Below are 13,673 nucleotides of genomic sequence, written 5' to 3' on the forward strand. Positions count from 1 at the left end.
CAGCTGGGAATCCTTCTAAACTCCAATTAAAAAGTGAGGTTAGGATGGGCGCAACAATCTCAGCCATTCGCTTGATAACAAAAGTGGGTATTCCATTCACACAGCAGAAGTTTTTACTTTTTATCTTTTAATAGTCAATAGTCTTTATTACAATTTTTTGGAGAAATGTAAATGTATCAATATTCTTAAATCTAGATACAAATTCAAAGATGTGATCTCCTCCTCAACACACTTGGCCATCGAGGAGTTACTTCTTAGTAAAGAATTTCTTACAAAGAACTAACTCAACCTTGACATCTTTTCTGAGACAGGAAAAAATTCTGTAGTTGTTACATTTACCAGCCCTCCTGAATTTTCTATGGGTTTTTCTCTTCTGCTTAAGCAGATTAACAAGATGAGGAGAAAACCACTTGGAAAACTTTTCCAGTCTTAGCCTTTTCAAAGGTATATTATTTTCCATACCACAAATAAAAACTACATTACGATCCTCAGTAAAAGCATCAAATTGTATATTTCCACTTACATTTTTAGTGATTATTTATGTCAAATTTAGTTACTGTTTACTCTACTATTTTTTAAAACCTAATGTTTTAGTTTTTGTAAAGTATTAACGACAGAAAATGGCTGAAATACAGTCAATCTATAATACTTTTTGACTATTATGATATAAATTGAATGTTCTTTTACGCAATGAAGTTACTATAATGTTTTGACACTATTCTGAACAATGTACATATACACAATCCATAGCCACAAACACAAAGTAGCATAGCTGCCATAATTTTAAAGTGTTTCTTTTTTCAAAAGCTTATCCATATGATGTAATGATTTTTTGTGAACAGAAATACAAAATGTAAACATACCCATAACTACAGTTGCATGATTTGGCATAATTTTGTTTCTACCCTCCTTAAACCTTTCATTGCCAACATCTGTTTTTAACCATGATCTCTGAAAAACTTTATGTATTTGTATGAATATGAAAAACATCATGTGTATGAAGTAGCCAATCCACTGACCAAACAAAAGACAATAATTAATAACCAATTTAAAATATTTTAACTAAAATTTTGTATAAAAACAATCGTAAAAAGTTTATTTTTCTAGATAGTACTGAGAAATTTGAATTTACATGCCATAACACAATTTGGGTGAGAACTATAACACCATCTACTGTGTGAGAAATTTCTGAACTTGCACTTCTTGGAGCAAAATTTAAAAAAGAAAATAATTCAACGTGTTGTACTTTATTACTAATAGATAATTTTTTAATGTTTGGTGCGAAAGTAACAAAGTTACAACATATAATGTGGGCGGCTGTAAAAAAGTACAGTTTGCCTGGCTCTTTTTGATACAGCAATAAAAAAAATGCACTTTTTGAAATATCACCTCAAAAAATGTCTTCAACTGAAAAGGTAAAAAATTGTGTTCTGGACTAAGAGCGCTTCGCGTTTGTGATGACGAATTGAATATTTGATATACCTTGAACGGTTTCTCCCCCGTATGGATGCGGTTGTGCCGTATCAGCTGACTGGGCTTCTGGAAGGTCTTGCTACAAACGGTACAGGAGTGTAACAGTCGTCCTCTTCTCACAGCTCGGTTGTAGCTGTTGGCACTCAGAGCTGCCTTCACCTGTCCAACCAAACAACCGGTTACAATTTTAGCATCTCCGGTAGCTATGATAAGGCCAACACCACATCTCTGAAGAGAAGGTATTAATCTTTCAGTTACTTATCTACTTAATAAAACTGATAGAAGTTGTTCGGAACAAGCTGTATTAGACTTACCTTCTCTCCTACACCTGGTACAAAGCAAAGAGTTGTGACGATGTACAAAATAAAATTTTGGTGTTCAATAGAAGTATTTATCACAAATAGCTTTGAGGATTGTCTGCAACCAACTCAAAGATGAAAGGCAGCCTTAACCCTTTGCACTTGAAAGGCCAGCAGCACTGGCCACACCAAGGTTGCAGACAGCTCGCGTTAGTTTTGCCGTAGTTTGTCCTCACAACTCGTATGGCCAGTACAGATGGCCGCACTACTTTCACTGACAGCTCAGCGGCCATATTTGTTGTTTGCCTCACCAGATTAGAATTATTTTTAATTTCCTGTGCGTGATTTGTATAGTAATTTAAATGTTTAAGAAATGAAAACTAATTTAAAATTTTATTTTTAATGAATCCTTCCATTACAAAGATAAACATACATTTGGAAAATTTAATTCTTATACATATACTGTTAACAAAGATATGTAGTAAAATGTTATAAAGTAGACTTTTACAGTTATTTTATACTCAGACACGAACTATTTTACATTTTTCATAGTCTTTATATTTTTTACGGAATAAAACTTTTAAAAATACATACCTATGTGTAAACAAGAATAGTTAGCACACATCTTCTAGTAAAATTTATTAGGTTTCTATCACTTTAGTGTGTAGGCCCATTATGAATCATTCTTCTTATTTGCACAGTAAATGTTTAGAGAAGAATTATAGGCTAATTTAAAATCGTACTGCTTTACTTATAAATTACTTTAAAATAAAGCTGCTTGATTTCAATACTCACCATTCATTATAAAACAAAGAAAACATTAGAAAATAACTGCTATGTTTAGTGGTCAGTGGTGCTGGCCTTACGAGCTATGGACGTATTATATCTTGGCCAGTACAACTGGACATAGGAGCTGAGATAACATTACGGCAAAAATTAATCCGTGCTTCCAACAGAATGGGAGCAGCCAGTAGAGCTGGCCATAAGGAGCTCCAAGGACAAACTATAAATACTGCCTTCGAGTGCATAGAGTTAAAGGAGTTACACCTCTTAATTCTAAATACCTTAATAGCTTTTAGTTTCTACAAGTAATACGTTGTGCCGATGGTAAAAGAGTTACGTGATGGCAGGTTACAATTAGAGATTTCTTCCATGTGTAGATAGTATTACAGAAACGTTTGAACAAAGGTCGAGACAGTTAGGCTTGACAGCAGAGCAGTAGGTGGAGTGCCACCAGAAGTTATACAGTGAGACAAATTCAATATTATATAGAAGCAAGATTAGTTTAGGCTTTACTATTATATATTAACTTACGTCCAAATAAGTACAGGATGACACTTTTACTCATTTTTAGCTACATATTACTTTCCCCTATCCATAATATGTTGTGATTATAATACGCTCAATAAATCATAAAGGAGCGATAGTTAATTAATCAAAGTTAGCTGTCTCGGCACCTAGTTTGGTATCCACGTTGACCTACGCTCTTTAAGTTTTATATCTGTATTTGGGGAAGGGAATAACGACTACGATTCGTTGGTCACCTGATAATTATATGGGTTATATTGTGTGTGTGTGTGGGTTATATAACTTGTGGTGCATATGAGTTCAAACTTTCATGCGATGTAACAAAGAATAAACATCAAAGGACAAAACAATGCACCTTGTAGTGGTCCTTCATGTGCTGCCTCAGCACGGAGGCTCTTGAATACTGTTTGTCACAGCTGGGACAACGGTACACCCTGGCTTTTGGGTTGACCCACTCCTCGTCGTGACTCTGCATGTGTTTGTCTAGTTGTACCTGTGGACACACCAACACTTCAACAACTGACAGACAGATATGAAAAAAGGAGGAAACAAAAGATAGGAAGCACATTTAAACACTATTTTGGCTCTTTAGAACTCACACTATTCTTTTTATAAAAAGAGAAGATGTAGCACCTAATAATGTTACATTTAGGGTGTAAACCGTACTTGCGTCTAGAAAGTGCAGAGATGGATTTTTTTTTCTCACCCAAGCTACTCAGTAAACTGTAGTCTAATCCTTTGGAAGTAGGAGCAACACGAAGTATCACACTGATATGAAAGTCACTTTAAAACCTCTTTCTGCTACTGAACAGCTGTTTGTGACTCACCTGATTGCCGAACTCGTCACCACACTCGGTACAGAAGAGACTCTCCTCTCTCTCGTGCAACATGATATGCGCCTTGAGACTGGCCACCCGGCTGAACTTCTTGAGGCACTCCGGACATTCGAGGTTGTCCAACTGGTGGGTGGCCTTATGCAGAATTAGATTGCTCTACAACAAAAAATGTATAACACTACACGGTTCAAAACAGTTCAATCACTTCTTTCTAGAACGGCCTGTTTACTATTTACATTGTCAAAACTTCTAAAATCTAACTACTAAACAAAGTGTCTATATAATGCAATGGTATTGTTACATGTTTTGTATGTTTTAAGTCTTCTTAATGGATGCACGACACTTGTGTGGTTTAGCCTTAAAAAAATGACAAAGCCCTACACTTACCAGAATGTTGAAAGATGAATGACACCTGTATGGCTTTGTCCTTCAGATGCTACCAAGACCCTACACTTACCGGAATGTTGAAAGATGAATGACACCTGTATGGCTTTATCCTTCAGATGCTACCAAGACCCTACACTTACCGGAATGTTGAAGGATGCAGGACTGCCAGGAATTTGTGTGGCTTTTCCTTCAGATACTAAAACAACCCTGTGCTTACCGGAATGTTAATGGATGCGTGACACTTTTGTGGCTTAGCCTTCAAAAAATGACAAAGTCTACACTTTCCACAACTTTGAAGGATGAAAGACACTTGTGTGGCTTATACTCCTGATGCTAACAAGGTTCTATACTTACCGGAATGTTGAAGGATGCAGGACAGGCAGGACACTTGTGTGGCTTTTCCTCTAGATGTAACTGGCTGTGTTTCCTGTACTGGGAATACTGAGGAAACTCCTTGAAGCAGATCTCACATTTGAAAGGGCCCTGCAACAGTTTTTAAAATATGAATATATTGAATGTTTCTTCTTATTAAATATTATTTAGAGACAATGCTACTTAGTCTGTAGCTGAATTAGACTTTGTCAATGCATGTAACATGTTTTACGACAAATAAACGAATTTATTATTATTATTATTATAATAAATACATTCACACAAATTTGGTAGGTAACTGTGTTTTATGACTCCACAAATAAGAAAGGTACAAAGTGTGTCAACATCAGTTAATGATGTCAACTTTGTATCAATATTCTATTAGTAATCATTTGAAAGGAAAACAATTAACTAATATAACTGATTCACTGTACATGCATTTATTCAGAACCTATTGCTAGGGAATTTAAGGTGCAGAATTGAATCTTATCCCTTGTCAAACTATACTTTTGTAATTCTTTTGCCACTAACCTACTGATAACCTACTAATTCCCACTGTACTTAACATGTCTTATTCAACTAATTATTGAGTCCAAACACATGACTTAAAACAGCTGACTGTTTCAGTGGTCTAGAATACAGTGATTGCTGTAGTTTACCATCAGCTGGCTCGTGTTTAAATTGTTTCACGATAGTTACATTTTTTCTATAAAAATATCACCGTTTTAAATCACAGGTTACACTAATACTAGTCTAGATATTATTTACTGTACAATAAATGCACAATAGTGTGTTTCAGTTGGAAAGTGAGTGTTCACACAACACTAACCTTATAGTGCAAAGTTCATTGTTATTTTGTATAATGTGAACTATTTAGATAGCCTAAGTATTCCTATCATTCTTGACTCTGACAGGTGATTAAAAACACATTTATTATCTGCTGATTAAGCCAAAATGGGAGTTATAAAAACTAGTGGAAAGTAGCCCGTAGGGATTTTCGAAATAGGAATACATCTTTAAGTTAACCAAGGAAACTACAAATGTCCATGTAAAATTTCAGTGCAATCGGTCCAGTAGTTATTATATGATTGAGAAAACACAGACAGGCGTTAGTTTTTATATTATAGGTTTAGACATATAATTCGTTTAACCCTCCATCTGATAAGATCGCAATGTGCGACTCAATTAGACCCAATTGTAGTGATAGAGTCACACTGTGCGATCATTAGTTATCGTCAATTAACAACTATAACGAGATATGCGATACTATCGTACTTTATACAGTATGGAAAAGGAATACTGTATAAAGGAATACATTCCCTTTCCACCAGTATCACTGGAATCAATGTTTGGAAGTTTTTGAAATGTAACAATCTGTAACGCGTCGGTAGTTGTTTTGGTTTATTGTTGTAGTTGGTACAAGTTTGTTTATTGATTCATTGTTGTTATAATAGTTTGTTACATTAGTGTGTTTTATCATGACTAAACATCTGAATAATGTTTTATAGAAAACATTAAGAAAATAATAATTTTCTAAAAAAATTTAGATTTATTATTACAATAATAGTCCAAATTTAACTACAGAACACTTTTTTTATTTTTAAAATTTTTAGTATTGGTGTGGTTATTTTTTTAAGTTATGTGATAAGTTTCAACTCAGAAATATTAACTTAAACTTACTTCAGATAAGTTTATTTGCAATATTAATTATGTTTTTTAATGTTAAGTACAACAATTTAGTGTACATCTATATCATCTCAAAGTCTACATTTTTATCTTTTATTACTCTACCGGCTAAGAACATTTTTTTTATTTAACGGTAAGTTTATATTTTTTATTACTGGCATTTTCTTACTGTTTTCTATTTTTTTAAGAGATTTTTAAGCAAACCACACACATAACTTGAAACCACCCTATCATTGTAAAGTGAGACAGTCATCAGAGGGTTAATATAGGAATAAGAAACATTTTTTTATTTTAGAGGTATGGTTTCAAACACATGGTGCCAGACAGCTGAGGTTTTGTTGACAAACAATGATACATTATCTGTCACTTCATAAACACTCTTGAGAAGAGTTGACATCATTTGCTTATAAACAAACTGTCTAGTGATGCCAAACAATCTCCAGATGTTTATAAGCGGCACTCTTTATCATTTATGCACTGGATTAGAGGTGTGGTAAAAGGAAACTTTACAATTAATTGGTACATGTATTCTCCAGACTCTTATGTCTAGGGTCGCAACAGCCCTTAACACTTAACCCTGCATCTGGCAGTTGAAATTCCTATAATGGCAGGCACTATTTTGCTAGTTGTGCTTACCTTCATTCAAACCTATGTAGAAAGTTTATTATTGAAATAAAGTATAGACTATTTTATATATATATATATATATATATATATATATATATATAATATACTTACAAAGAGTATAAAGTGTATAATGCAATTCACATCCTTACCTTTCTCAGTGGAGGGGGAATGTCTTTGTTGGAGTCTTTCACGGGCCCACTGTCTTTCTTGGAAGCGGCCGCCCCCTCCTCATTACACTTCCAGGTGACCTCTGGCCCGGTGATGACCAGCTCTTCCCCACTGGGTGATGGCGGCAGCTCCGGACCCAGGTCGGCAGAGTCCCCCAGCAACAGGTCCTCAGTAGTCCCTAGGCAGGAGAGATCCAGAGTGTTGAGACTGCCACTGGAACAACAGGTTCAAAAATAAACTAACAAAAATCATTTAAAATGTAATAAATTCATCCAAATTAACTTCAGCTGTTGTGGGGTTTTAGTATAAATAGAGTTAAAACAATTCAAAAATATTGTTAGAATTTAAAATGTGGTTTTCATTTTCTTTCAATTTAGTTTTACTAATATTGTTTTGATGATTTAATTACAGTGAGATAATATGACTCGTGTTAGTGTGTTGCATCAGGAGCTCATATATTAATACAACAAATGTTTAATTTTTTCCTACTTCTCTATATTCTTTTAATAATTAGTTCAAGAGAGGCATAAACTGTACCAAATATAAGAGAAATTTTATTCCCAAAAATTGTATGCATTTAATACATACTCGTCTACGTGTAAAACTTTTACACTACAGTTTTACAAAACATATCTTTCTTTCTATCCCAAACAGCTTATTACGTTACTTTAAGTGCCCGAAGATCTCTAACTCCGTAAACGAACATACAACTGAGCATTTGTGTCATTAAAATGGTTTGATTGTTTTTATTTCTATTAACTCATGAAGGTTTGAAAGCAAGGAATTATAGTTTATTTCTCTATGCATTTATAACAGAATTGATTTTACAGTTCTATGTATTATTTTGTTTACAAAATTATCATTCAGTTGCCATGGCAATCCCTGGACTGCAATGCTACACTTCAACACGCTGACTGCGGTGGGTGTCTCTTGCTACTATTGCACACGTATTGTGCCACAATTAAGATGTTAACAACATGTATTATGGCTAGAGATGTACCATACTTTTAACATGGTGGCTATTTAACCCTTTGGGCACTAGGCACTGAAACAAAAATATGTTTTAAAATGACATTTTTACTTTGATTTAAAAATCAATATATAAAAAAATTTTATTTATAATATTATAAAAATATATTTTATTTATAAATATATAAAATATACATTTTATTGAATGTTAATGTGATATCGGATACATATAAAATGTTAAAAAAATTTAATTATAAATTACAAACCACTAAACTATTTTATAAAACATAGAAAAATCAAATTACAACATATCTTACCTAATGTAAGTGAAGGCAGTGCAAGCTCTATTTTGTAAATGTTTGATCATTATTATGTTTTTAGTTTGGAATGACTAATCACCAAACTACACTTCCCTATCTGTTTAAATAACAAAAATATAGCGATATTACGAAACCTCTTCATTTGAAAACATTGGCAGATCTCACCAAACCTGACGACATCCTCATATTAGGGCCTCAGCAGTCAAAGGGTTAAAACATAAAACAACTAATGCGTAGACTCACATTGGTTTGATGGCTTCGGTTACGCTGTCTGTAGCCGGTGCAAACAGGCTGTCCTTGTCTATAGTCAGCTGCTCTGCTGGAACTGAAGTTAGGAACCCCTCATCTGTGATCACCAATTGGCCGCCATTTAAGTACGCCAACTGTCGAGTAAAAAAAATTCTATTACAAGTATGTATCGAATTTCAGACTATCACACTTTGACTCTTACAGTGCCAGATTTTTTTTGGAATCTGGTCAAAATAGCCAAGAGTAATTTTAAAGATGTTATCAATAAAAACATACCGTTTTTAGCAATTTGCACACGGTTGTTCAAAAAAGTCATAACTTTGTTATTTATTAACCAATTTTTATAATTTTTGTTCTGTTTTGTATACAAAAATCCTTATATTAACACTGTACATATTCAAAAACCTCTTTAAAAGTACAGTATAAAACCTTACCTTTTTTTTAAATTTTTACGTTTGACAATCAAATAAGCACTCAACAGAAATAATGAAACCAAATGCACTAAAAGAACACTTTATTTTCAATACATCTAGGCTACTATTTCTATCAAATTATCACCTAAAACGAAAATATAGGATGTTTATTTTTTTAACACCTGACCATTTTGATTGGTCAACTACCTCATTATAAACCTCAACTGGAGTTTTTTTCCTTCTAAACGAGATAACAGCGCGCATTTCGTACTTGGCTGGAGATTGGATTGACATTTTCACAGAACGTATTGTCACATTGACACTTCTCAATGTCTCAATGACCTCGAATTGGTCTCAATGTAGAGGAGAGGAATCAGGCTATAAGATACTGTTGTCAATATGCCAAAAAAAAACTCCTCCAGTAATGAGAACCTCAGTACTTCTGTGGATATGCCTCATATACAGTAAAAATACATAGCTTTATTATTAACTTTTTTTAAATAAACAGGAAATCGGGTGTTGTTAATTTTAAATGTCCTGTCACCCGGACGTCAGCACTTTATTTATGTTCTTAAAATGCCCGGTTATCTGGACGTTGGTACTGAAACGGTTAACTCATAGATACATATATCCATGTAAACACAGGAAAATGGGTAGCTTTTTTTGTAATATTTCATTACATTAGTAATTCTCCATACATTTTTCATTAAGTATACGCCACTTAGTAATAGAATAAGGACATTGCTTACGATCGCAAAGTTTCGTGAATCCTTATCTGTTTTTTTTACCCTTAGCCCATTATATCTAGAGTGAAAAGTAGCACTAAAATACGCTCTACCACTACAGATCCACTAATTAACAACAAGTATACCTGGCTCTGATCCAGATATATGGTGGTGGTCTCGGGAACCACTTCAGATGTCATCACATGCTGTTGAATCGGAGTATCCTGAACGATCTGGATCGGGATACTGACCAGACTGAGGCCCATCTCGCCCATAACACCCAGCGCATCTGAAACATTGTCACTTCAGATGTCATCACATGCTGTTGAATCGGAGTGTCCTGAACAATCTGGATCGGGATACTGACCAGACTGAGGCCCATCTCGCCCATAACACCCGGCGTATCTGAAACATTGTCACTTCAGATGTCATCACATGCTGTTGAATCGGAGTATCCTGAACAATCTGGATCGGGATACTGACCAGACTGAGGCCCATCTCGCCCATAACACCCAGCGCATCTGAAACATTGTCACTTCAGATGTCATCACATGCTGTTGAATCGGAGTATCCTGAACGATCTGGATCGGGATACTGACCAGACTGAGGCCCATCTCGCCCATAACACCCAGCGCATCTGAAACATTGTCACTTCAGATGTCATCACATGCTGTTGAATCGGAGTGTCCTGAACAATCTGGATCGGGATACTGACCAGACTGAGGCCCATCTCGCCCATAACACCCAGCGCATCTGAAAACATTGTCACTTCAGATGTCATCACATGCTGTTGAATCGGAGTATCCTGAACAATCTGGATCGGGATACTGACCAGACTGAGGCCCATCTCGCCCATAACACCCAGCGCATCTGAAACATTGTCACTTCAGATGTCATCACATGCTGTTGAATCGGAGTATCCTGAACGATCTGGATCGGGATACTGACCAGACTGAGGCCCATCTCGCCCATAACACCCAGCGCATCTGAAACATTGTCACTTCAGATGTCATCACATGCTGTTGAATCGGAGTATCCTGAACGATCTGGATCGGGATACTGACCAGACTGAGGCCCATCTCGCCCATAACACCCGGCGTATCTGAAACATTGTCACTTCAGATGTCATCACATGCTGTTGAATCGGAGTATCCTGAACAATCTGGATCGGGATACTGACCAGACTGAGGCCCATCTCGCCCATAACACCCAGCGCATCTGAAACATTGTCACTTCAGATGTCATCACATGCTGTTGAATCGGAGTATCCTGAACGATCTGGATCGGGATACTGACCAGACTGAGGCCCATCTCGCCCATAACACCCGGCGTATCTGAAACATTGTCACTTCAGATGTCATCACATGCTGTTGAATCGGAGTATCCTGAACGATCTGGATCGGGATACTGACCAGACTGAGGCCCATCTCGCCCATAACACCCAGCGCATCTGAAACATTGTCACTTCAGATGTCATCACATGCTGTTGAATCGGAGTATCCTGAACGATCTGGATCGGGATACTGACCAGACTGAGGCCCATCTCGCCCATAACACCCGGCGTATCTGAAACATTGTCACTTCAGATGTCATCACATGCTGTTGAATCGGATCCTGAACGATCTGGATCGGGATACTGACCAGACTGAGGCCCATCTCGCCCATAACACCCAGCGCATCTGAAACATTGTCACTTCAGATGTCATCACATGCTGTTGAATCGGAGTATCCTGAACGATCTGGATCGGGATACTGACCAGACTGAAGCCCATCTCGCCCATAACACCCAGTGCATCTGAAACATTGTCACTTCAGATGTCATCACATGCTGTTGAATCGGAGTATCCTGAACGATCTGGATCGGGATACTGACCAGACTGAGGCCCATCTCGCCCATAACACCCAGTGCATCTGAAACATTGTCACTTCAGATGTCATCACATGCTGTTGAATCGGAGTATCCTGAACGATCTGGATCGGGATACTGACCAGACTGAGGCCCATCTCGCCCATAACACCCAGTGCATCTGAAACATTGTCACTTCAGATGTCATCACATGCTGTTGAATCGGATCCTGAACGATCTGGATCGGGATACTGACCAGACTGAGGCCCATCTCGCCCATAACACCCAGCGCATCTGAAACATTGTGGTGTTTGACGCTTACTTGACGGCTACTTCTTGTCATTGATAAATTCCATCCTACGTGTCAAAAACGCCATACCTAGAACTTAAGTTTTGTTAATCCTTCACACACCACTAATAAATCCAATAACTTTCCAATAACGCCAAGACAAGTAAAAAAATGTTGTTTCTTTAAGTTCAAAGCTAATTTTTATTATAACTAAGTTATATTATAAAAGCAAAAAAAGTATAAAACAGTGTACTTTACTTAACACTAGCGTATTTACTAATAAAAATAAAAAAATAAGTTATATTATAAAAGCAAAAAAAAGTATAAAACAGGGTACTTTACTTAAAACTAGCATATTTACTAATAAAAATAAAAAAATAAGTTATATTATAAAAGCAAAAAAAGTATAAAACAGTGTACTTTACTTAACACTAGCGTATTTACTAATAAAAATAAAAAAATAAGTTATATTATAAAAGCAAAAAAAGTATAAAACAGGGTACTTTACTTAAAACTAGCATATTTACTAATAAAAATAAAAAAATAAGTTATATTATAAAAGCAAAAAAAGTATAAAACAGTGTACTTTACTTAACACTAGCGTATTTACTAATAAAAATAAAAAAATAAGTTATATTATAAAATCAAAAAAAGTATAAAACAGGGTACTTTACTTAAAACTAGCATATTTACTAATAAAAATAAAAAAAATAATTTTTTTAAAATAAATTTTAATTTCAGTAATTAAACTGAAAAGTTTTAAAACAAGATAAATATTTCAAATTAATCACAACACTACCACACAATGAAGAATAATAACGAGATACGTAGTAGGCAAGCACACCCACACGCGCTCATGATGACCAAGGAAGCAGTAATACATGCTAAAGATATGTTTGGTTATGGCTCTGTAGGAGACGCAGAATTGCCGAGTAGGCTTTCGGAGTTAGACAAAGGGCGCTCCCATCCCCCTGCTGCTGAGTGAAGGTAATTTATAACTACTTCCTTAGCAACTGCAATAAGCACAGAGGGTGCACCAGGAATTTCAAAGGCCTTTTGTGAACTGAAAAACTTTCCAAGAGACATAATCTATAATATCGAATATAACTGTATTTGACGTTTTGGTCAAAGTCTACCATTTTAATATATATGTCTTATGGTGTGGGAATGGTTAATTTTTAAACAGGTATGGTTAAAATTTTAATTTAGTATTGCAGGCTGTTACAATTTATTGAGAATTATAAACACCTATATAAAAGTGGTGAAAATTTTACCAACAAGATTCAGGTACTATGAAATGACTCTGGTACCAATTACCATGTACCACATGTGATAATGAGTGCTATATGTGCAAGTAAGTCACGGATATTGCTGCAGAGAGCATCAATCATGTGCAACAGACACAGACATATTCTTTGTCATTTCATTAGGAAATACAATGGCGTCATTGCTTACAAATAATTTTCAGTTTTTATTTCTTCCGTTAAATAAATTCATCTAAGTATAAAAAGGTCTGTTGATCAGCCATGCACTCAGGGCAGTCTTCAGTCCTGCTCATGTTTGGGCTCTGAGTTCATCTGGTAGGAGATTGAGTAGATTTCTGCCCATGTATGCTGATGTCCTCTCGTATAGTGTGAGATGATGTGAAGGGTATAGTGTGCGGTATACCTAGTATTGTAGCTGGGTATTTTGAGCCTTGTTGGAGA

General features: G+C 35.6%; 1 protein-coding gene across 1 annotated transcript in view; it reads right to left on the reverse strand.

Annotated features, from left to right (window-relative positions):
- Positions 1–10,139, reverse strand: part of LOC124367969 (zinc finger protein 236-like) — a 61,212-nt gene extending 51,073 nt beyond the window's left edge. Inside the window, exons 1-7 of the mRNA XM_046825208.1 lie at positions 9,979–10,139; positions 8,689–8,828; positions 7,138–7,369; positions 4,658–4,786; positions 3,908–4,072; positions 3,436–3,573; positions 1,483–1,632 (exon numbers count right to left, since the gene is read on the reverse strand). Of these exons, the coding sequence (XP_046681164.1) occupies positions 1,483–1,632; positions 3,436–3,573; positions 3,908–4,072; positions 4,658–4,786; positions 7,138–7,369; positions 8,689–8,828; positions 9,979–10,107 (1,083 nt within the window). The 5' untranslated portion in view covers positions 10,108–10,139. The remainder of the gene's footprint in view (positions 1–1,482; positions 1,633–3,435; positions 3,574–3,907; positions 4,073–4,657; positions 4,787–7,137; positions 7,370–8,688; positions 8,829–9,978) is intronic.
- Between the last annotated feature and the right edge of the window lie 3,534 nt (positions 10,140–13,673).

This window comes from Homalodisca vitripennis, chromosome 8 (assembly GCF_021130785.1).
Source record: "Homalodisca vitripennis isolate AUS2020 chromosome 8, UT_GWSS_2.1, whole genome shotgun sequence".
Classification (NCBI taxonomy): domain Eukaryota; kingdom Metazoa; phylum Arthropoda; class Insecta; order Hemiptera; family Cicadellidae; genus Homalodisca; species Homalodisca vitripennis.